General features: G+C 42.6%; 2 protein-coding genes across 2 annotated transcripts in view; both read left to right on the forward strand.

The window, feature by feature from the left end:
• Window positions 1–4,738, forward strand: part of cntln (centlein, centrosomal protein) — a gene marked incomplete at its 3' end in the record, with an annotated part of 80,547 nt that extends 75,809 nt beyond the window's left edge. The window contains exon 27 of the mRNA XM_083986031.1: window positions 4,628–4,738. Coding sequence (XP_083842157.1) covers window positions 4,628–4,738 — 111 coding nt within the window. The remainder of the gene's footprint in view (window positions 1–4,627) is intronic.
• A 10,858-nt stretch (window positions 4,739–15,596) lies between these two features.
• Window positions 15,597–25,782, forward strand: part of sh3gl2a (SH3 domain containing GRB2 like 2a, endophilin A1) — a gene marked incomplete at both ends in the record, with an annotated part of 37,426 nt that continues 27,240 nt past the window's right edge. Inside the window, one exon of the mRNA XM_083984381.1 lies at window positions 15,597–15,641. Coding sequence (XP_083840507.1) covers window positions 15,597–15,641 — 45 coding nt within the window. The remainder of the gene's footprint in view (window positions 15,642–25,782) is intronic.

Here is a 25,782-nt window from a genome sequence, read left to right on the forward strand (position 1 = left end):
CAGTGTGTCTGACTTGTATTTCACATGAACAGAAACAGCCAATACGGCCCTGTTGGTGTTGTTCCTTTGCCATTAAGGGCTTGGGGTCATTTCTTAACCTGGCAGGCAAGCGTATAGCAAACAGCCAACCTAACAGATGTTATATTGGCTGGAATGAGCCCAGTGAATAATATTATCATTCTTGAGGTATGGAACGTAAAGATTACTGCCCGTCTGATTGCACCCGAGGGTCGTCCTGCAGGAGCACAGTGGACTCTTAAAATTAACATAGAAAGAGAATGAATGATGAAAGTGGGCATCTCCTGACTGAATAAGTGTTAGCTGTGTTACATTTTTTTATGTCATTGAACAAATATTGAAAGGCAATCTTCTTTTTTTAAACACCATGCTGTTTTTTTTTGGTATGTGACAGTTTTCTCACTGCGCAGCCACTTGTGTTGATCGTCCCGACTTCCCAGTACATTGCCTCAGCCAATGAGCCGTAATCACGCGTGTGTTCTTGACTGCTGCTGGATTCTACCTAAAGGTTGCATCTCTTTTGTATGGATATCACCTTTCTATATTTAAACCCCAGTCGTGCCTGAATCACCTCATTTTCACACTTAATGAGTAGGAACCTGAAACAAAGACCCGGTGCTTTCCTGTGTTTAATCTAGGGTGTATTTAGGTCAGATCCCTAACAAATGCATGTTGCGCACTGAAATGATGTTTCCAAACAACGTATCAAGAAAAGGAGAGATTTTTAATTACAGTATTTGTGGCCCCAAGTGTCCAATTCCCTTTCATATCAGTCTCTAGTGGCCTAAAGGGGAGAAAAGAGAGGGATCTGTTCCGCTGCAGGGGTAGGTAATTACGAAGGAGAGGGAGAGAATAGGCTTGTCGGTGCTTTAGTGATTTTCTTACCTGAGCCCCTTTTTGCAAATGTGACATATTCATTATCGGAGATAATCAAATGCAAGACTTCTTAGTATGGTGCCTTTGTGCTCAGGCTTTTTTTTTTTATCATGTTGTTGTTGTTGTTGTTATTCCCCCGTTTGATAAATTTGATTTTCAAACAAAAGTGAGAAGATCAAAGATCAAAGAGCTGTTTTTTCCCCTCCATGATAAAACTACTGTAACTACTTCTCCCTCACCTTGAATAGTGGCCTAGATTGGAGACAGCTCACCAACCAGGGACAGAAAAATTAAAACAGGAATCCTTCACCTTTCTGAAAAAACCCAATGTCATTTCATTCAAATGTGACACCCTACTTCCTTATTATCATGCAATTAAGCTGTAGTGTACACCTGTGTTTATTACTATATGTACATAAGTTATGATTATACTCCGCTAGGACTTTTTGATCCAAAAGTCACTTCAATCATAGAATAGGATATTGGAGATTAATTTAAGCAGCAGCATCTACTAAATGACTATATATGGCTGTTACAATCATATTGATAAGGTGGTAAACTGGTGAATACCTGAGGAAAAACAAAACATTCAGTGGTTATTTGCTGACCACAAGCAGAAATTTGAATGATGTACTCCCTTATATCTCTTTTAGGCTCTCTGATTCCCCCTCCCTCATTCTTACTCATTTAGATATCCAACAGCCTGACACAATCTCTACAGCTCCTCACAAACTGGGCCCTTGGAAATAATTGCGCTAACCCGTTCCAAGGGAGAAGACAAAAGAGCTGGAATGATCGATCTTTTAAGAAAAAAAAAAGTTAGTGTGTGTAACGCCACTACCAGACAATGGTCACTGGAGTGCTGCAGCTTTGAGCTGCTCCTTGCCTTGAGGTGTGCCCCAGGCTATAGAGTAGCAATGTCATTTAATTGGCTCATAAAAACACCTTTTGCTTGCAGCTCCTGTCCTTGTCTTTGCACACACACACACACACACACACACACACACACACACACACACACACACACACACTCGCACACTCATATGTATACGCACACGCCTGTCAGTGTCAGTGGCTTTACACGTCAGTTCACTTCTGAAACATGTTCATGAAATCATACCTAAACAAAAGGTCTGTTCTTTAGGGCCTTTTGAATAGTAATGGGTGTGAGTTAGCATGGCTTAATGCTACAGTAGCTATTTCATTGTTGCCAAAGGGGACAGGACCTCTTGCAAAACAGTGGTTGTGTTGCTTAGCGCTGGTGCTGGTGCTGCCTCGATCTGCCAAAGGGGACAGGGGCCCGGCTAAATCAACTGTAGCATAACATTACTGCCAGTTCCTCACACTGCCTTAAGCAGCCCAGGGGATCCAGTAGAGCAGCTGCATCACAGCTTACCTCCAACTACCCTGCAGGGTATCGGTCCCCAGCAAATGTGGCAGTTAGATGAAAGGGAGTGATAGTCCTGCTCGTCCCATATGTGAGCCCCAGTATGAATACTTGTCTTTCCATGTGAGTCTCAAACCTCAGGGAGACAAATCAGACCACGAGGTCGTTTTTTACCAACCTCATTTATTAACAGCCAAGAGACCAGCCAGGTCTGGCTGTACACGGTGACTTTTGTCAACTTAAACAAAACATGATCAAGATATCGATGCTGCCTTGTCGGTGTTGATATGAAATCTTGTGTTCATGCATTTGATATGTTCTTTATGAACTCTTTAGTAGTAATGACCATGAACCGTAACTTCCCCACTTGAAGTCTAGTTTGTTAACTTGCATCTCTCATTGCCCGTCACCTCTCTACTGTCCAAGATAAAATCGCCCCCAAAAAAGAAGAAAATGGAATAAGAAATTGAAAGTTGATTGTGTTTCTTTTGTTTTCAAATGTTTCAGGCTTAAATCACACTCATGTTAGGTTTATCTAGATCATGTTTACCTGTTAGAGTTGTTTACCCATATTCCCATATCTGTACTTTTAATGATCCAGTCTCCCACTTTGCTGTCCCAAAGAGCCTTGTGTTGTGCCTGTGTCTCTATTTTAGTGGGGGTTGTTTGCATAGTTAGTGGCTCTAAGTGCAATTAGCTGATCAGGAAATTGTGCATGTGTGTCTGTGTGTGTGTGCACATGCCTATTTTAGTGTGAGTGTGTGTACGTGAGACTGATAGAGTGGGGTTTCCCAGGAGGACAGAGGCAGAGGGAGATATCTCAGCAGTTACTTCAATGTAGTGGTTCTCTGAGGAATAGCGCTGTGTGTTTGATGCATCCAGTGCTGCTGGAACTGACTCCCCACTGTACAGCACATGCTCAAGTGTGCACGCACACACTTTCTCACACACACACTTCCCAGCACACAGGGCCTTGAGTTCCCAGCTCCTGTTACCTTTAATGAAGAAGACAGAGGTGTCAAGGGGCAGGGGGACCGTGTGTGTTTTTGTACGTGTGAGTTTCAGAGGCACTCACTCTCCACATGTATTGGAAATTGATAAGACAACGGTTTCAAATCACATCACAGTGCATTTCTGTGTCCTTAAAACATGTCAGCTACAGAGCTGATTCCAATATGTGTTGTTAGTTTGTGTTAATCACTTCAAAGCAACACGATACCTCTTATTCCCTCCTGGAAACGTTATACAGTAAAGTTTGTTACAGTACTTTAGGCTTGTGTCAGCTTGTTTCTGTCTGTATGCTTCAGTAGTTTATTTCACATTCTCTTTTAAGAGATGAAAAGTGAAACATTTTATGATATTGAAGTCACTAGCTTGGCCTGTCCACTTCTCATCTCAGGCCCTGTGACTTGGGAAATCGCTCAGGGAATTAATTTGTTTCCCTTTCTCCCACAAAAAAAAAAAAAAAAAAAGCGCTTGTAAAAGGCACATAACTTGAATTGAATATTTATGGCTGATACAGTACGGATGCCTGCCTTTGATCAGGCAACCTAATGACCATAAAATCCTTGTGTCGAATCTGAGGAAAAACAAAATTAGCCTGAAGCCTGAGGACAGTCCTGCCCACCTCTTTCTTTCACCTTTCCAGCATCAACATGACAAAAAAAATAGAAAAACACACAGAAGGTTTCTTCATACTCAACATTTGTCTGTATGATTATGTACGTGTCATTTCTCATCCTCTTCTCTTCCCTGCACAGATACAGTCCAGTAAAAACACAGCAATGCTGTAAATGCCCCCGTGATGCACTGACTGTTGTAATTATGCTTTGGGGCAGGTCTGCTGACAAATTATCAACCCTTTAAGCTTCAAGAGAAATGTAGTTTGTCTTAAGCCTCACTAAAACAAAGCAGTGACTTCCATTATTCTGAACTTAAAGGGCAGCTTCACATTTTTTTAGTTTGCGAGCAGAAACAGACTTGAAAAATATGAACCTTGCTATTTAAGAATCACGCATCATCATCACTCATTAAGAATATGCTCAGAAAAAAAGGGAAAGTGTGAAATAAGATGCAGAGACCACCGCCGTGAAGCCTGTTTTGTGAATTGCTTTGTCAAAACACTCAGTGTGAATGGTCCCTCAAAAGTTTCACAAGTCCACTGGCCCCATGTGAGGCTCTCCAGTTTCACAAGACAACAAATGAGCTTTCTGAAAAGATGCCAGGTGTCAAAAATCTGGCTCCTTTTTTTTTAATAACAGTGTATTTGTGTGTTTTCCTCATTTTCTCTAACCCCTTTCTACCACTGCCCCCACACCCTTTTTCTATCCTTCCCCTCCCCTGCAGATCCCCTCTGCCGGCCAGCTAATGGAGGCTGTGCGCGTGAAGATGAAGGAGAGGAAAGTGCTGACAGAAGAGCTGGCCATGCTCGCAACACCAGTCAGCGAAAAAGCCTGACTCCCTGGGCTGAGGCTGGGAAAACTGTCATCCTCTTCTTTTTTTTCTCCCTCCCTTCTTCTCTCCCTCACCGGCTCCTACTCAGTGGGAGCCGGGCTGAGCCAAGCTGAGCCGGGGCAGCAGAACCAATATTTGTGAGAAAAGCGCTGTCGACTCACTCTGGGCCACTGGCGCAACACAGCAGCCCGGCTTTTGTAAATGAGCCCTCGACATCTGTGTTAGCGCTCAGTGCACTATGTCTATCAGACAGGGCCCTTTAGCGCCAAGCTAATTTACAGTGCAGCCACTCTCCCCCACTCTCAACGCGGACCTGGGGTGATAAGGCAAATGCTTACGCTAATGTTTAAGTTGGAATTTTTTCACTCTCTTTTAGCTCTCCCCCTAATTTATTTGGTACCTCAAGGACCTCAGGGCGCAGGGACTTGACCTAACAATGCCAAGTCGACACTTTGAGAAAGTCTGGAGTGCAGCACAGATTCACTCCTTGATCCATTTATCAGACCTCTTTGCTCTGCTCCCAAACCCTATCCAGTGATCAGAGCTCAGTATTTATTTCTGAATGAACTTTGTTTGAGACAAATTGTTCCAGCTCCTACTGTGTTAAGTATTTGTTCTGCTAGTTATTTAATAGGCAATTATGTTAAATATCAATCATTTTCTTTCTTTTTTTTTTTAAATTCTGATCTTCATTCGTAAATAAAAACTAATTTCTCTTATTTTGGTCGACATTTTCTTCTTCAAAGACTGTATTTATTGTTATGAAGTCCGCGGTCTTGTTTCTGGTCTAAAGGCTCTCTTGTATTTTGTTCGTTCCAGCAGTTCAAAGGACTGTTAGTCAGTGTGCGATGGCGACTGAGGATGCTCTAGTGAACAGCGGGGCTCTCACACCTCTCTCATGATTGGCAGCTGACTGTTGGCATGGTTCCTGTCTGTAACAAGTGACCCCTGCTGTTGACATCATTAACAAGGGTCCACACGAGCACACGCGCAGCACAACGCAGCACAGGGGTGTGTTAGAGGAGTGGGTCCATCCTTGACATATCTACCTCCAACCCCTTTTATCTGTTTCTCTTTTCCTCCCTCTCTTATTATTCATTTTGAATATTAAACCGTGATCCTGGTCTCCTCTGTCCTTGAGTTGGCTTCCTACACAGGAGACCTCACACTCCTCCCTTCAAATCATCCCCCTTTTTTTCCCTTCTTTTTACCTCTCCCAGCTTTTGTTTTCATCTTTACCACTTTCCCCCCTTTCTTTTTATTATGTATAATTAACAATAGTGCGAAGAATCCTCCGTTCAGGAATTAAAAAGAAATAATTCCACTTTTTAATCCCCCCTCCCTTCTCAAATATATGCTAATGATGTCGTTTTCCTTTATCTTTTTATAATAAAGGATTAGGCCAGGACTGTCTCTAGCTGCAACTCGGGGACCAATTTAGCTGGGATCCAGGAGAGACAAACCCTGGTGGTTAATTACCATTCATTAACATAGTTTGCATCTTTTCTTCTTCTCCAATACCCAGGAGCCAGCTATTGTCAATATTTGTCCCATATAAATTTCTGCAGTTTCTTTTTCCCGAGTCACTGTCCTCCAGCGTAATGCAGCTAATGACAAACATTAATAACTCAGAGAAATCCGGTGGCGCAGTGGGTATAGAAGAGCACAGCATCGATGCCACACAAATTATCTCGGAGCCCCCCCACCACCCTCACCCCTCGCTGTCTGACTGTCTGTATTTCTCTCTCTTCCTTTTTAGCGTGTAATGCATAGTCAACATGTTTGCTCGCCGAGCCTCGCCATCCGGCCTCGGCTGACACACTCGTGCTATTTCTGTGACATATTCAAATGCGGGCCCCCCTTCAGCTGGTACTCCCCTGGGTTTAATTAACCTGGCCTTGCCTCTGACGCTCCCTCAGTGAAGACGTTAAAACGATCTTGAAAACACCCTTCAAACAGCCACCCCACCCCCCGCCCCCCACCCCCACCCAAACACACACACACCCATGTCTTCCACTAGGTGCTGTATATGATTCATCTCTTTTTTTTCTGTGTAGGAATGGCATGCCATACCCTTCCTCTCTTTCACTTTCTCCTTGTCTTCCACCCCTCTTTTCTTGTACAGCTCTCATTAAGACGGGTTTCCTGTGGGAATCACTTTGATCAGCAGTTCCAAATGCAAAGTTTTCCTCCCATCTCCTTTTTTTCATTCCAACACAATCAACTCGGTGTCATTTTGTTCCTTGTCTTTATTATCTCTCTCTCTTTCTCTCTCTCACCCAGTCTTCTTTTTGAATCCAACTTTCCCGTTTTTTTTTTTCACACAGATTCCTGCAAGAGATTGTTCCTGGAGGGGTAGAGGAGGTCAGGGTCACTGGTTGACTTTGGGGTCGATCGATGATTTGTGTTTGTGTGTGTGTTTGTGTTTTGTGTGTCCCAAGGCTTTTCTGTTGCACTTTTAAGTTCCCTCAGTCTGGTGTGAGTGCGTGCCACTTGGGTGGGAAGGCGGGTAGCCCACAGTACAAAGAACAGTCAAAGCACAGACCGAGAATTTTCTGCAGCCTCCAACTGATGCACAATTAGTCCTTGCAGATCTTGTCAGCCAGCTGTGGTGTGAATAGAAAACAGCCTCTGGTGATTTCCCTTTACTTCACTGACACAGTTTCACACCCTGGCTATTGCTGCCAATACACCAGCATGCTTTGATTTTTTTTTAGGCACAGACACTTGGCACTGTCTTAAATAACAAGGTGCTTGTGACATACAGCCAAATGTGTTTTTGACAAATGTATAATGCAACATGTTTACTTACAGTCTTCATTGTGTCTCTCTTCCATGTTTGATCCACAGAGAGCCGGTTTAGTAACAAAAGGTAACTCCTGTTTACAGTGTGGATGACACAAATCTCACCGTGCTTCTGTATTTACCCTGACTCCTGTGTCAAATATTAGTCAGGAGCCTAATGATGATTATTGTTAAAAATCAGACATGGCTTCTTCAATACACCCATGTATAATGTTCTTTTTAATTAGATCAGATGCCACCTTAAAAAGAAAAAAGGAATCTCACTCTCCTGATGCACATATGCTATGTATACAACCTCATTGATCTTCACTTGAACAAGTCCCTTATCCTCCTCTACAGCGCTCCAGACATGAAACGGCAGCAGATTATGGGTGGATGCGGCCCGCCGTGGGAAGCTAGGGAGCAGATAAAAAGGCCAGTCACTCCGGGGACTAAAGCTATGTTTTGATGCTGTGTGATAAAGCAGAGGCATAGGGCAAGAGGAAGGGAAAAGTTACAGGATCTATATATATTTATTTATATATATATATATATATATATATCCTCTGGCTTCCCTTTTTGAATTTTTCCCCCTCTCACCTCTTTGTCTTGTCCATCGTGACCATGCTCTTCCTGCACTTTATGTTGTTCTTTGACACTCACACTTTCACTTTCTCGGTCCCCGTGGACGGTCCTAAGCCTTGCTCATGGCAGCTGTCTCTCTAAAGCCATGGCCTGAGCTCCTAGGGAGGAGAAAAAAGAAAGGGAGAAGGAGAGAGGGGCTGATCTGGCCTCTAATCCACCTCTTCTTACAGCGTAGGAGGGAAGCTGCAGTCCTGGACATCACCTCAGAGAGAAGCGACTCTTTGAATGTGACCGGCTAAACCCCTCTGGTGTCCTGATGACTAATCTGGGATGTTGTCTCAAATGATGTAGAAAATGTGGCTCTTAATATCACAGATCATTCAAAGTGTCATACCTGGGGCCGCAGCAATGTGCCATTCTTTATCAATTGGCGTACTACTACCCATAGTGCCACTGAGCTATGTGCATTGAGTATCAAAACAAAGGGTTGAAACAGTTTCGTTGGCCGCAGCTATCCTTTGTTTTCTGCTCCAGCATATATAATAACACCTTAGTCTGGGGTGTATAGCTCCTCAAAGCACCTCTCCACCTTGACTAACTTTTCCAAGCACTCATTAGCGGACTGGCTGAAGTTTGGAGGGTATGGAGCGGGCTGGCAGATTACCCCCTGTAAAGTAGCACACCTCAGGTAATCACACTAATGAATTCAAGCACCCCCCCCCCCCCCCCCGCCCCCTCCTCCTCATCCTCCTCCCTCAACACACACACACACTCACTCATCGCTCACCCCTCATTCCTTTCTCCTTTTCCCTATACTTACTTTCTCCCTCTCTTCCACAGTGGCGGGTCGGTGCAAGAAGTGCCAAACAACAAAGAAGTGTTTGTTTGCATAATATTAGCACTGCACGCTCACACACAGTGGCGGGGGCCTGACTGCAGGACTGACTGGAGGCTTCCCATGAACACAGGTGGAGCAGGGCGAGCATCACTGGGACCAATTAGAGCAGAGCACAGGTACATTAGCATGTTTGAGTGGAGTGGGATGGCGTGGGGATTGGTGGGCCGTATGAAACACACACAAACACATGACCGTGGTCTGGTGTGTGTTAGGTGTTTGTCTCCAGTGACATAACTGCCATATGTGTGACAAATGACCCCTGGTCTGCTGTCACAGCACATCCTGTGATTTCCATCTGCACCAACACACACACTCTCATTTTTACCCACACGTTCAATTGCGGCAAGTTGTTCAGGGCTTTATTTATGATGAAAAATAAACATGACCATTTGCTAATGTTTTACATTTTTATATCAAAAAAGTAAAGTCAGTTTCTTGTGGGCTTTTGTCTCAAAGGTGAAAAGAAATGAGCCAGGAAATGCAGATCACATGTGTTTTACACATGCAGGCAGTGAGTGTGAGAGTAAAGCAGGCGCACCTGAGCATGAAAAGAGCCTACTCTTGGAGAAATGGTCATGTTAAAAGTAACGGCAAGAAAAATGAGACGCAGTTATCCAGATAATTAAGGATTACTAAATTAATCCCAATCCCAATTTTGTGTCTGCTCCTGTCCTCCCAACCTGGGCAGACCCCCTGATCATCACCTGAACCAACTGAACTGTCTTCTTTCAACGTTGTGGAGCAGCAACCGTCCCACTGTTCAGGTCCTGCAGTGTAGGAGCTTCAGGTGTGACCCTACTCCCAATGGTGAGCACATGACTTTAGTTTGGCCTCAAAGACACAAGATGACCCATGAAGTGGAGGCAGGGTCTCACCCAGCCTGTTATCAGCAGCAGGGCCCAGTTGTTCAAAAGGTGTAATCTGGATTAAAATTATTCAGATTTTGAATTCCCTTGTTTTGCCATCCAAGATCACGAAATCCATCTTACATTTACCCCAGTAAAATTGGATTGGATCAGTCTGATCCAGATACAAACTTTTCAACATTACCAAATCCAGATAATGAGTGATAAATGGGACTGTGTATCACACTGAAGGCTGCTAGGTCTGGAAAAAAGAAACAGGTAGAACAGGGTCACTCAGAGTGTATTTATTTGAAAACAGGTTGTTTGTGTCGTTTTCTGGGCCGTTTTTTGTTTCTTCAATGTCTTTTAAACAGTCAGACCTCATCTGCCCCACAAAAATAAAATTTAAAATACCTGTATACATTAAACAAATACATTGTGAATATTTAAGATTTAAACTTCAAATTCTTCAAATTTCAGTTTTTGAACAACTGGGCCCAGAGGGTAAGTGTTGATTTAAAGCAGGAATAATAGGAAGATGTAAGGAACCAACCAGCAAGCTGTTTTCTTGGGACAGAGCTGAAAGGATCAGGTGACCCTCACGCCATTTCTCCGTCAGAGGTCACTAAGTTTATCAGCCAATCATCATCGGTACTTGTGGATGAGATTCACTTTGAGATGTGAAAGCTCTAGATGTGTTTGCCTGCCTTATAGTTTACATGCCTTACCAGTGTCATGCAGAGGTCACGAGTGCTTATTGATTGACCAAAGGAGGGTGCTGACCCTCTTTTAAAAAAAGAGGAGTGTGTATCCCTGTCTTTGAGATATCGCACTGCTCAGCCGCCTCAGGAAAGCGTATACCCCAGTAGTTAAAGGAATGATCCAGCCAATGCAAATGAAGTCCTAGTCATGGAAAATGTCTTTACTTGAGAGCTGACCCACCAGATACAAGCAGGGTCATGGAGGTTAAACCATTCAGCCTACATACTCTACGTTTTGTGAAGTTGCTGGAACCTTATGATCAAGTCGTTGGGGTCACGTACTGTATAGGATTTTTTTTTACCGTGGGTGTAGTTTCCATGCAGCTAATAGATGAGGAGCTGTCTGTTTCTTTCACAAAGCCCGTTCTTGGTGGTGTTGTCCTTCTCAATTATTGCCCCAGTCACAATTAGTGTATGTTTTTCAATCGACTCAATCTTTACGCTCAGCTGAGAAAGTGAAGAGCGCCTGGTTTAGTAACCTCAGAACTGCATCTCTGCTTTTGGCAAATGATGCGGCTGTGTGGACCTCATTACACCGTGACCTCCAGGTCTAATTGAGATTCAGCACTTCCAAGTCTGAGGCCGCGCTGCTCTGCCTGAAAATGGTGGGTTGCTCCCTCAGGTTGGGCATGAGATGCTGTCCCATGTGAAAGACTTCAATTATCTCTTCCTGATAGGAAAGATAGAAAGTTAGACTGATAGACATTTTCTGATATTGATTACTGAAAATCTGCAGAGAAAACAAATTTTGTTTAAGATAGAGCTTCCTCGAAGTCGATACCAAACATATCCCGAGTAGCTTTAAAATAATTTGGTTACAGTTACTTAAGAGTAAATTGCCATTTATACAGAATAAAGTACAAAAAAACAAATCTGGATTTTAAATATTTATATGTAATCACCCTCTTTTTCTGTACACAAACTTCATGAACCAGAAACTGCTACTATTCCAACTTTCAGTCAAAAACGAGACCAGTGGTCGGTGTAATAAAGTTAATGGCAACAATCTCATATTTCACTGGAGCTCAGCCTTCATCTGTCTGAGCAGCACAGGTGAGATTTATTGTCTCCCAAGTTAAGACAAATGGACACTCACCTCAGGCCACACGCGCACATACAGCTCACTGAGCCGTGGGAACAAGTACTTCATCAGAGCTGCCCGCCGAGGCCAGCGAGCAGGAAAACTGAGCAAAGAACTGCACTCGGGTCACTGTCAGCCGGTTTGATGTATCACTCATACTTCCCCTGCTCAACAGTACGAGCCCCTCAGCCAAAGTAAATGTTTGACATGCAAGCTGCCGCTACAGCGCATCCGATTTGGCCTTGTATGTGTAGTGTGTTGTTTTTACTGTGGCACTAATACAGCTCACTGTGTGCTGCTTGGCAGTTGAACGTTTATCATCAGTGCTGCATCATGTCTTACCACGAGGTGGCAGCACAACATAGTTTATGATTGTAGGGATTGTACTGGGCTGTGGAGGTACATATATGCCTGTATAGCATAACATAATATTATATTAAAACAAGTATTTTTATAGATTCTATTATAATATTTCTATAAAAAGATTTTGATTTAGTTTTGTTTTTAAAACACTATTGCAATTACACATGAATTCCTCAACTATATGTGTTGTGCATCAATGACTGGAATTTTAAGTTATTTGCCATAATAATTAGATAGTTGCTGCAAATGGCATATTTTCAGGATTACTTTTTCCCCATTGTAACTGAGACAGTATCATGGTACATAAACTTCTTGTTTTCCCCCTCTGACTGAATGTGTGTTCAGAAATTATCCAGAAGATGGCGCCACTAGCATGACAAATGTGTCTGCTCTTTTTTTAGGAAGCTCTGTTCAAACTCAGCTCTGAATATTTCTTTTGGGATGGATTTAATTATTGCAAGAGTAGATAATTTAAAGGAAAATATCTATTTAAAAAAATATCAAAAGGAAATTATTATGTTACATTAATAAAAGTCGCAGTGATGATAAGTGAGCTGGCATAAGTAGCCTTATTAAAATAATAATTCTTAATAAATATGTTTTGTACAGTGTACTATGTATTTGTGGCTAATTACATTATGGAAATGAACAAACACACTTAAGTTTCCCAGCGCCAAGTAGTCGACAGTGGTTTCAAAATATGTGCATGTTTTGTTTTTGCCTGTCATCACCTAGCACTTGCGTTACAGGATCAACAGAAATGAGCTGTGAAAAAGGCTTTAAGAAGGATAAACAGACAGAATAATTCACTAGAGTTAGTTTTCTTCCTCCATGAAAACGTTCTGTAATATACACTATCACTGCAAAAGACATGCACATATTAAGGATTTGAGGACCTGTTCAGTGATCGTCAGTCTTATTCCAGGGCTGTTGTATTGACCATCTGGGATGCGTCTCTGACTGTCTGTAGTCTTGTACCACAGTCGACCAGCCATCTGGCGTCGAGAGGCTGTGTCTGAGCTGACAAATGTGTGCAGGTGATTTCTCTGCTTTAATGCTGCAGACTTTCCAATCGTTTCTGCTGAAGAATACCGAGATGATAATCGCATATGTATGTCAGCAGAAATGTGCTGCTGAACTGTATATGACTTCCCTTGTATGGATTATTATGTGTTCACAGTGGCTTTGTGTACAGAGCTAATGGCCACATTAAATCCCACATTCCCATTGATGTCCATAAACGAGTGTTAGAAAAGCTAATTTAATTTCCTTGGACATAAACCTAATTCCCGGTGTAGCCTACCATACTGCAGTGAATAGCAGTTATAATTCCCAAGCAGGGACGTGCACATGACTATAGAGGGGCAGGGGCTCAACATCAGAAAAGGGCAGTATGTAAAAAAAATTTCAGGCCTTAATATCAAAATAAATACATTAAAATAAATTACAGTTACTATTTAGTCGGTAGAGAAAGCCTGCACGCCTTCAGGACTGCAGAGTCATGACTTCTGAACCGGTAGGCTGAGGCTAATATGGTATTGGGTGCACATTAACATGGCTTGCAGAAAAAAAAAACATGTGAGTGCAAGTGCAAAATAGAAGTAGGCTAAGCCTACAGGCTACACACACAAAACCAAGAAGTGACTACTGTGACTGCTACTGTGCATATTTCAGAACAGCAGCAATATTTACAACAGCAAAGTCACAATTACCAGTAACTCAATATCTGGAAACAAATTCAAATAGTCAGTGAAATCTAGCTGAGTGAGTGATTCCTCCTGTTGCTGTTGTTGTTCACTACATTCAGGTGATGTTAGACAGAGGACAGGGTGGGGCTTAACAAGCAGTTAGCTAAACAAACACAAATGAGCGCTTTTCTGAAATATGACTCATTAAGCTTGTTGAATAAGTGGACGGCGACTTGTCAGAACCGACAAGGAAGTTATGTTGGTGGATTTATAACTCACAAGATTCGACACAAGTCGCTCCACTGTCACGTCTCATCTATGTGCGGCACACGTTATCGATGAGGCAGCAGCTTCTACTTCTCTCTCTCTCTCTCTGGACGTGCATGTGAGGGAGTGCGGGGAAGCCCCCCCCCCCCCCCTGACGGACAGAGCGGAGCAGCAGCGGACAACACACACACACCAACGTAGCCTACATACCATGGTACATACACAATACCGTGTGTATTACAAGGAAATGCGTACGGTAGATAACCGTGGCATTTTTTACAACGTGGTTGTTTACATCCTCATGCACAACAGGAATGCATTTATTGAAAAAAAAATAAAAAATAAAAAAAAGGGCACTTTTTAATACGAGGCAAAAAGGGCAGGGGCTCAAGCACCCTTTGGGCCCTATGTGTGCACGTGTCTGTTCCCAAGTGTTTTGTGCCATTACGCACAACCATTATGCCCTGTTGACACTACATCCCTGTTTTGATTTGCGTATTGCCGATAGGAAAGTTAGACCTGAAACAATGAGACGCAAATAGCATCAATTAACACTATAATTTTATGATATAAATGGTCCATAAGTATCTGCTCTTTAAGTGTTTAAGGAAATGGAAACTTGAGCATCAGTTTCGTGATGGGTGAGCCAATAATGGATCTCGTCCTCCCGGCAAATAAAAAACAATTTGAATTGTTTTCTTGTTGAATTTTGTTGGTTAGTTAGTTAGTTAGTTAGTTAGTTAGTTAGTTAGTTAGTTAGTTAGTTAGTTATAGCTCTTAATAGGACCTGAGTCTCCTTGTTGATGGTCGCTGTCCATGGTGCTGGAGAGCTGTTGGTGCACCATGAAGCTCTCCTGCTGCTCTTTACAGGTTTATTGAGTCTCATTCTGACGTCAAGTAACAGAACTAGTTTGGCACGCTATTTATTGATTTGTTTGTTTATTTGTTTATCTTTAATCCAACAGAGATAGGCTATAACCCATAGATTTCAGTGCACAACCATTAGCCTAGGTGAAAAGGGCTCCTGAATATTTTAGGCAGAACCCTACAGACTCGGTCTACAGTAGGCTAGTTTGTTGTTTGTAACCTTCAAATGAATGTAAAATTATTTGTTTTAAAGGGCCCGTGTCTTCTCTCGGTATCTCCTGGTCTCGATGTCAGCTTAGAGCTGAACCTAATGGAGAATTAAATGTATGCCGTCGTTCCCAGGCCAGCAGACTGTCGTCCTACCGTCTTTCTGCTAAACGAGCTTAGATTAGAAATACCTCAGCCTGCTTTTAGACTGTCCGGTCCAGCCCGTATAGGCTAGTGATGAGGCGGCCGCTTTAAAAGGAGATGGCTCCGACGTCAGCGCCGTTTTAGACGCGTGTGGGTTTGACATCCAATAGCCTGATCGGGGCTTTAATCAGCCCCCACCTCTTCTCACAGGAGATCCCTCTGGTGAAGACGAGCGTAGACAGGAGTAATAGCCACGGCTGCATAGAGCATCACCACATACAGTTAGGACCGAGATTTTTTTCCTCCTTACAAGCATCCGCAGATATATATATTTTCTAACCATCCCCAGCTAGAAGCACCGTGTAGCCACCATGTCTGTAGCGGGCCTGAAGAAGCAGTTCCACAAAGCCACTCAGGTAAGAGGAGGCGACGTCCTGGTCCCACCAGGTCTCACCGTATAGATTCTTCATGCTGAAGGTGTCACTGCTTGTCTGAAAGCAGTGCAGACGCTGTTTGACTCTTATTGTTGTTATAAATGACCTCCACTCGTGTAGTAGAATATTATAGTGTAACCTTTACTACATCGGATGCACACACTGCTGTCCTGGTGCTGAAACGCACTCCATTGTAAAAGACAGGCGTGATGCAGCAGCATTGCACCAGTAGAATAATTTATCACTCACGCTTTTACTCTGCAGCCTCCCGTTACAGCAGCCTATAGCCTATACCCCCCTCTGTTCATTTGATGCATGACGGGGAAAGCACGAGATAACTGGCCTCGTATTCAATGTCATATTTCTTGTGTGGTCGTCTGGGAGGCAGATGGCACAACAATGTGATGATGACAGTGATGTCGGAGAGAGAGAGGGACGTCAGTTCCTCTCGGTACCCTTCAGATGACATTCCGCACAGAGAAGAGAAACCCAGCAAGCCGTGCGGCCCCTCAAAAACGACACACGGTTTAAATCGGCGTTTTTTTTTTCTTCTCTCAACCCAACCCCCCAGTGGGGAAACTCCAACGCGCACCGTGTTATGCAATCATTAAGTGCGCCTTGGCGGAAATCCGCTCCTATAGCAGCAGCAGCAGCGGCACGCTATGACCTCGGCGCCCTCTAAACGCACGCATCGCGCCCATTGCAGGAGAGGAGCGGTGCATTAAACCACGGCCTCTCCACCTAATGCTGAATCATCTGTTGTGATTCTGTGTGGAAGATTAAATATGGGAATCTTCAGTCCAATTTAACCTTTAACCTCTGACTTCACCCCCACCCCATTTTTTCAGCACCTTGGCTGTTAAATTCCCCCAGAGCTCAGACCACAAGTTGAACCATCATTAAGTTTGGAGCCAACCAGAGTGGCGACTGACTGACCAGTGCTCTTAAATGGGATCTTGATGGTTAAAGGCCCGGACAGATCTGTTCCTGCAGCTCATCACTAACTCCAGGGCTTTGAGTGACTTTTATTTCCGGTGGTAGCTGAGAGAGCTCTGGGGGGTCTTAGGGAGGTTGTCCGTTTCTAAGGGTGAGTCACAGGGACACTGACAATCAGCCTCAAGCTCCGCACAGCAGGACACCCAGAGCCTTGGCTGACTCACACTCACAGACACATGCACGAGTCGACGCACACACAAACTCCAGTGTCCCTACTTGTTCTCCAGTTCACCCAGTCACCCCTTAGCTTTGGTTACAGCTTTGTACCTTTCCTCATCTTTATTAGCCGTTGTCACTGAGACGGAGGGAGAATAATGACTTAATTGTGACATTAATGATGCCATGTCTGTTGAAGGTCACTGCCTGTAGATATTAAACTGTTTTAATTTCATGTTAGACTTGAATAACAAGAAAATAAGTAGCACTTTGCAAGGTCGCAATAACCAGCCGGGATCCAATTTAATGATACAGTAGAAGCTAGTGTTGTATTTTAGTTGATTTATGTGGCAATGTAGTCGTTTAGATTTACTCAGATGCCTTTGTTGGTGGCATTTGTATTGTTGTTTATGAGACAATAACACCTGAGAGGCTTTTTGAGATGATTCAAACCAGATATAAAGGAGTTGTGATTAAAATTACCTTGCACATTCTTGAATGGCACCGTATTCAGATCAGAAATAAAACTCTAAAACGTGGTGTAGTGTTGCGCAGTGTTCAAGGATTACACAAAAAGAAGAATCGTTGGATCTTCTGCTGTTTAGACACCTCTCAGTTTTAATCAGGAGCTGGCTGGATCAGATTGGACGTAGACTGCAGTCCACATGGGCCGTTCGGTGGCAGCACAGATTGTGTTAATTCTGTGTGATGAGTCTATTGTCACTCATTAGCAGAGCTCTCTCTCTCTCTCCCCTGTAGATGTTTCCCCTCTGCCTCAAATATATCTGCATATCTGTGTGTGTGTCTGTGAGGTAGGGGTGCATATCAGCATTCAGATTTGTAAATATGCATCTAGTTATGTGGCTCTCGGTGTGTGTGTGTGCACCAAGAAGTGTAGTCAAGTGTGTAAAAATGCAGAAAATACATCACCATCTTTACACAGCACAGTCTTCATTACTCAGTTTTATTCCCAATGTGATTCAGCCAGCTCTAGGCTCAGAGTTAGCTGTCTCTGTGGTCTCCTGCTGTCGATTAGACACACACACACACACACACACACACACACACACACACACACACCAAGATTTCTTCCCCAGACTCACAGTGGCAGAAGGCTCCTATCAACCCCTCTGTTCCCGTGCCACAGTCCTGTAATCCAGGCCCAGACTCACAGGCAGTGACCCAGCAATCTGGCCACTTGCACGCACACACACACACACATATAGACACACACATTACCAAAGCATACTTTGGCAAGAGCGCCCCCACCCAATACAAGATGAAGGGGTCAGGAGATTAAGGGTTGAGACCAGGGATTTAAAAGAATCGGATAGTGATTTGACAGAACGAATATCTGCATTTACAGCACCCACTTTACACAAGACACACAAGCACTGACTCTTTTCTCCTTGTCCTAACTTAGTGGGCGCCTACATGCATGAAATTGCAACTGCAATAACAAGGTAATCAATCAATTAGCAGGTTGACAGATTGACAGAAACTGATCTATAATTACTACAATTAGTGAGTGTAAGCTAAAAAACAAAAACAAAATAGAGGCAAACATGTTGTTGTTGCAGCTCCTGAAGTGTGAGAATTTTCTGTTTATGTTGTAACATGAATACATTGAGTTTTGGTGATGGTGATGATGCTGACAAGGGCTCTTAAAGAAGATGATGGGGATGTCTCACAATTTCCTGACTTGTTACAGGTCCATCAATTAAACAGCAATACAGTCTGCAGATTCATCACAATTAAAATGTTTCTTAGCTGCTGCCCTAGATAAAAGCCTCTATTGTGTAATGCAATTTTATAAAGCAATATCAATTCATATAAATATGACAAAAAGAGTTAATGCTCATTTATTTGCAACATTATAGTCATTATCATAAAGTCTCTGATGGTTGACAAATTTATATTGTTTCATGGAAGGTGTTATCCACCCCTAAGGACAGCACAGGACATGGCCTCTTAGTCTCAATGTCTGTAATGATGTAAGATATCAAACCCAAATGGAGCCACAATACGGCCCAACCGGTTTATATGTAGATTGAAACAGATTGCAAATCCTAAAACACTGCATTGACCTTATAGCCCCATGCGTCACTAATTTGCTAATTAGCGGTGCAGCTTTGTCTGAAGTTAAGTGTTCATCAGCTGCTTTGTGAGGGACAGAAAGTCCTCATTGTTGTGCTTGGAGGCTCGCAGCATTTCTTCATTTTAGACTTTATGGACTCTGCTGAGAGAAACGGCTCATAAAAGACAGAATGCCATGGAATGACTGGGGTTTTATGAGACACACACATACTGTACACACAAACACACACACACACACAGATTCACGCTCACACAACCTCAGTTTCACCTTCTACATACATCACTGAGTAATTTATTTCCCACAATCACACTTTTCTCCAAGAGAAGACTCTCTCTCTCTCTCTCTCTCTCTCTCTCTCTGCCTCTCTCACTCAAGGACACTGGGGCTCAGAGTGGTGCATTAATAACGGGGGCCATTTTAAAATGAATGGAAGCACAGGGCATGAAGGGTAAAACCAGTAGGTCCACTAGAAATTGCACTTTTTTTTTCTTTTCTTTTTCAAAGAATTTATTAACTTATTAACCAAGAAATTAATTTCTCAGTCTCTCACTTTGGACAATGCAATAATGTGATATACTGTAACTTTATATACTCTGAAATGATCTAAGAAGTGTAGCAACATCCTGTTGTCAAAAAACACACACACCTTATATACGTTTTCCTGATGTTCTGTATCTTTAAAGGTGATGATTGCTCGCGTATTACGTCACAAGCCAACTTCACCTCTGAGTCAAATGAATCATGCTTTGAGCAGATGCTACTTTCATGATGCCTCTGCTCTCATGGAGAGAGTAATGTGTGTGTGTGTGTGTGTGTGTGTGTGTGTGTGTGTGTGTGTGTGTGTGTGTGTGTGTGTGTGTGTGTGTGTGTGTGTGTGTGTGTGTGTGTGTGTGTGTGTGTGTGTGTGTGTGTGTGTGTGTGTGTGTGTGTGTGTGAGAGAGAGAGAGAGAGATGAAGTCTGCAGCTGATTGTGTGTGCATATATGTGAACATGTCAACGTGAGAGTTTTTTAAATTTGGGGCTGTAAACTGTGCGGTGCAGCTGTCACTAACTCGTTATATTTTAATCAAACCCAAGTTTAAATACCAGTTCTTATATTTATCTTAAGGCTGCAGAGAGCATGCTTTTTTTTATTATCTCAATGGAGTGAGCCTGTGCTGCCAGCAGGAAGGCAAAAATGTGTTCATTAAATAGAGCCTGCTGTAGAGAGAGATGAGATGAAGGGGATGGCAAGAAAGCTTGAGAAAGTGTGCCAGAGTGAGTGAGAGAGAGGCAACAAAAAGAGCAGTCTTTTGGGGGTTTCGGTCTTGCAGCTTTTTCAGATAAATGGTTGTTTTTCTTCTTGCCAGTCTGAGAGAGGTCTGACAGTCTCCTCCCAAGTTCAGCTGGTTTTGCTACAATTCATGTACAAATGTAGAGTCAGTTTTTTCTTTAAGAGTTGGTTGTTTCTTTAAATCTTCAAATTGGAGACATTTCTTTCTTGTAATTTTAGTTGTACTTCGGTGTTAAGTCCTATTCCACAACATAACTGGATTTTGGATCCTGGATACAGCCTATTTGCTCTAAAAAAAAAAAAAAGAAGTCAATTAGACTCGTTCCCACAAAGGTTTCATAGATTATGATGTTATTTTGAGACACATCACAGTGAACTCCAGGTGGTAATGTTACCCACCATCTTTTGGAAATGAGCTCTTTTTTTTTTTACATGTTACAGAAAAAGCTGGAAAACACAGCCAGGACACTGTGAGGATCAGCTGTACGAGCTGCATGAAGTCTTGTGCCAGTTGTGGCCTTTAATGGAAACAAATCTGTAGCAAGCGCACGTACCTGAACACGTGGGATTGTTGGAAATCACATGTCTGTGCAGTACTAGGCATCGTAGAATCAAGAGGCAGCGATCAAATTTAGGCAGGGTTGCATTTCTTACAGTGGAGGATACAACAGTAATCCTTTATTTTGTAGTCAGCCTTGGTTTGACGAGGTTTCCCAGTGTGTGTGCTGAATACTAATATCAGCACTACACCTCTTATCCTCGGTGTATTGTGTGTGGCATTTCAATTTGTCAACCAGAAAGCTTCTCATTTTTATTTTGTAGCTTAAAGGCAAATAATTGAGTATCAGGGACTTTTTTTTTCTTGGTCCATTTCAGCTCAATTCTTTTTGTGTGTGTGTGGACTGCTTTTCTTTAGAATAGGTTACGCAGTGTGCAAACATGAATGCAAGTGTGCATTTATGTCGATTGTGCGTGCCCATGGATGGGCAGCAGAGGGGTCCTTGGATGTGGCTGACGCCTGCGGGGCTTTAGGGCAGCAGATTGTGAGTGGGTGACTCATCCAGCCTGGATCCTCACTAGGCCTACTGCAGTGCAGCGTAAAACAGATCCAGCTGGGAGATAACAGATGGGGCGGGAGGGACAAAAAGAGTGGAGCAAGGAAAGAGAAGATAAGAGCAAACAAGAAAGAGGGGAGAAGAGAGAGAGAGAGAGAGAGAGAGAGAGAGAGAGAGAGAGAGAGAGAGAGATGGAAAGTACCCTTGAGCAGCGAGGGAGTGGCAGAGAGATGTGGAGAAAAATAAGCCAAGAGATACTGAAGGTGTGGAGGCAGGAGGAGAGACTGAGCCAGGTCAAACGTTGGAGAGCGGTCGATCTGTAGGGATTTGCTCCAAAGCTTCAGAGAAATTTCTGTTGGACAGAATTTTGTCAGTTGATTTTTGGTACTAAGCCAGTCTATCTTTTTTTATTATTATTATTACATAATAATTCCAATCACTGCAAAAAAAGACCTTTTTTAATCAATTAATCTGACTGTTCAATCTCAATCTCAATTAATCGTTTTGTAAACAGAAAATCATAATGTCAGTCAAGTCAATCATAAAGATATTTATTTTGTGCAACTAAAAGCAGAAAAAACTTCAGTACAAAAATATGACAAATAATAGAACCTTTTAGAAACTAATAGCAAAAAATGTTTGAGAAATAGCCTAATTGATATTCAGGTACAGAATTTTTTATATATATTTTTTTCTTTTGTTAAATGATGAGTCATTGCTGCGAAGAACACCATCTCTTGTAATAAAGCATAACTGGCTGATACATGAGAAGTGTGTCAGTTATTCTGTAAATCAAACATCAAACAAACTGTGTTCAGTGACAAGATTTTAAAATGTCATGCTTTTATGCAACATCCATGACAACCATGGCGTATTATTGATTATAAAAGATTTCTTTATTAAAACCATGGTTAATGTTGAGTTGATGGGAGATCCTGCAGACTCCACCCTCCTGCATGGAAGTCAGTTGTGCTCCATCCACCACTCTGACCCCTACACCCTTATTATCCCCACTTCACTACATACAGTACATGCCACACCTGCTCCTTTTGTTGGCACTGAAACTTGGCATTAGACGCAGATCGTGATGTACAGAAAGGTCCAGTTTAGTTCCTAGGGATAGTGAGAGAGCTGAGCAGACCTCATGTTTCGTGTCTGCCATGTGAGCCATGAGCCAAAGGACAAAAAACACAATGTTGAACTTGTCTCCTATAAGAATTGAGCGTTCTCACTCGTCCCAGGTTTCCCGGTGCATCCAGCTTTTGCCAAGTTTGGATCAGCAATGCAGCAAAAGTGGTGCTGCACTGGATCCAGTCCAGTGGTACACATAACAACCTGCAGCAATATACCTCCTGTGATTTTATCTGGGTTATTTACCTCCTTCTCACTTCCCCTATTAGTCTTCACTTTTGGTTGACATTGAGTTTTATTTTGTTGTTTTTTTACATCCCACAGTAGAGCCCTTTATCAGAAAATGTGTCCATCAGGAGACATTTTCCCCGGCTGCTCTGCTGTCCTTTGCTTAGTCTTGCTAAACAGGCATAAATTTCCCTCAGCCCTTTGACAAGTGCAAACAGCCAAACTTCCTCAGATATTTGTTCCTGGCTTCTGAACGCTGCTCATTTCCTGAAGTTTTCACACAGGGAGATCTTTCACTAGTTCTTAGACGTGTTTCTCTATTTATTAAGTCAACAGTGACAGTTTTTTGACTGGTGTGAGTGTAAAATGTCACCTCCGTAAAACTCACCTCACAACAAATGTTCCCATTCATTTTCCTGACAGGGCATTAATCCTCATCCGACATTACAATTACTTTTTTTTCTCTGTTGACTCCTGAGCCTGTGAAAAATATGAGTCACTATCTGCAGAGGAAATACTACACATTGCCATGGAGTTGTGTAGCCGGACACAAGACAAGTGAGACAGTGTGTTTGTTCCCATAAATCCCATAGATTTAGTGAAACTATTATTGAATGGAAGGGTGAGAACTTTGACTAAACACTCAGCTGTATCACTTTTGACAGGCATGCACATGCAGTTGCCAGAGGGCTAAAAACTGGACTGTGGAGTTGTGTGTGTTTCTGACGTCAGCTTTGTTCTGGAGGTTAATGACAGACGGACACGGCCTGTACCGGTCCTATTCTTAGCCTGTCCTGTGGTTAGATGCTGTCGGCACATTTTGAGTTAGAGCACTGGAGAGGTAAACTCATTAAATGTCCTCATCCAGATAAAAAAAAAACTGAATGAATGAATATCTGTCAAAGAAGAAGGATGTGCTGAGTGATAAAAAAAAAAAAAAAGCTCTGGCGCATGGTTTTCTGCAGATTTATTCATTCTTATTTTGACAGTGATGGTCGCTTGAGGTTTTCTGGTTTTTCTTTAGAAAGTAAGCTGCAGTTCATTGCTGGTTTCTCTTTCTCCTCTTTCCCCCCTACCTTCTTTCTCACCCTCCCTCTCTCAGCATCAGTATTCAGGCCATGGTTGATGTTTTATTCAGCACTGGTATATTATATATTCTGGGCATCAACCACTGCAGGAGAGATGGGCGATGGCTTGAGGCTTAAAAAGGGAAATTCTCTGAACCTGTTATTAAGCATTAGGAAAAGGTTTGCCTCATCAAACATAATTAATGGAGAGAAACTAGGGCTGGTCCCTCTGTTTTCTTTTTCCATTTAAAATGTGCTTTCAAAGATATTGACCATTAGCATGAGTCACATGGAGTTCAGCAATATTGCAAAACAAAATAATATATTATGTTCTTCTTCGTATTATGATTCCAGAGTTAATATGTTTGCCGTTCTAGCTGAGAGCAAATCAATTTACTTTAATGCAAGAAGTAACTAGAAACACTGATAAGCCTAAATTAAGCCATAGTCACACACAGACACATGCACCTCTACTTCTGGGACATTTAGGTCACTTCATTATTACCCAAATCTATAACCCAGAAGCCTGAAGCACACGCTCCTCAAAACCCATTCACTGCCTTGGTTATTGGCTTTTGTTATAGCTGCAGATGTGGTGTGGATATAATGAAGGGCAGGGCAACGCAACATCATTTGCAGATATGGATGTTTTTACTGCCCCAGAGACCTTGTACCAAGGTATTGTCTGTCATGTGCAGTGCATTAACACAGGAGCAAAGGTCAACGATGAAACCAAGGTTATGAACTGAACCAAGTCACAGAAAGACAATCATGTTTACATTTGAGACTGAGAAGTAAGATCTGAGCCATAATGCAGACTGTGAAGTGTTGGATGGACGCACAAAAGTTGTGGTTGGTCACAATAATGATGTAATAACTGGCCAGAGTGTGTTGTCTGAGGATGCGTCATGTTGAGAGCATAAAAGGATATTATTAGATAGATAGCCATGAGATCTCTAAGGTCCCATGGATAAACCCTGGTGACTGCATTGACTTCTGCTCTTGCACCACTGGATTGTTTTGGTTGAAACTGTTCAATAAATTGCTGTTAAATTCATTGCATGTAAAGTATTCATGCCCCCCTCAGGATGAATTTTAATCACTGTGGTTGTCATCTGACTCATCATCCAGTGCCATCAAAATTTCAGTTTACACCTGCAAAAGCTTGTCATCCCATCAACCTCAGGCATAATTTGTTTTTAGCGCTAATTAGCAAATGCTGGCACGTTAACACACCACAAACTGAGATGGACCTAAACCTGCATAAATGCAGCATGTTAACATTTTGTTGTTGATGTTTGTATGCCTAAGGACAAACTCCCTGAGCCACTACTGCAGGCACCTGTGCACCGTTACATCTTTTAACCAAACATTTATACAAACTCCATTATTATATATGGGATTCATCAGCAGCAGTAAGCACTAAATACAACTGAGGCTGATGTGATAACATGTAATGTGAAGGTATCAGGTCTCAAATCAGTCTGGTTAATGAGCACTGACATCCTTAATTTGACACCAAAAGGCATGTCTTAAAAAAATAAGTGAGCAAAATAGACTGAGAGCATGTAAGGAAGGAAGCAATGATGGAGAAGAGGAATATCATGTGGCAGAGAGCAGGAAGAGATGAGAGAGGGAAGTAATGGAGTTGAGGGGAGAGAGAGGAGGATGTTGGGGAGAAAAGACGAGGGGACGCTGTGCTTTCGTGCAGCTGTAGCATCAGGCCCTCAGTCTACTGCCTAATTCTGCTCATGAAGGGACAGTAATGAGGGGTAGGAGGGGACAGTACGTGCTTTTACTGTGTTTGCTAAAGAGGTCGTCCAACAGTCTTGTAGGCGGACAGCACACACATTCCCCCAGTATGGGGAGAGAAAGAAAAAAACACATTTGTTATTTGATCTCAGTCATGGGCTCGCACAGTAAACTCAGTCTGCGTCCTCCCACCAACTGCCGAGCCGAGACTGAATGGCTTGTCAGGGATTATATTCAGATTAATCAGAGCACAGTGACTTTGCATTATATCGGAGCTGTGTGTGACTCAGAATCAAGCTCTGCAGCAGTAATCTGTGAAACGTGCTGCATGTTCTGGACCAGACCAGCAAATGTACCATGTGATTTG

The sequence above is a fragment of the Trachurus trachurus genome, assembly GCF_905171665.1.
Source record: "Trachurus trachurus genome assembly, chromosome: 1".
Classification (NCBI taxonomy): Eukaryota; Metazoa; Chordata; class Actinopteri; order Carangiformes; family Carangidae; genus Trachurus; species Trachurus trachurus.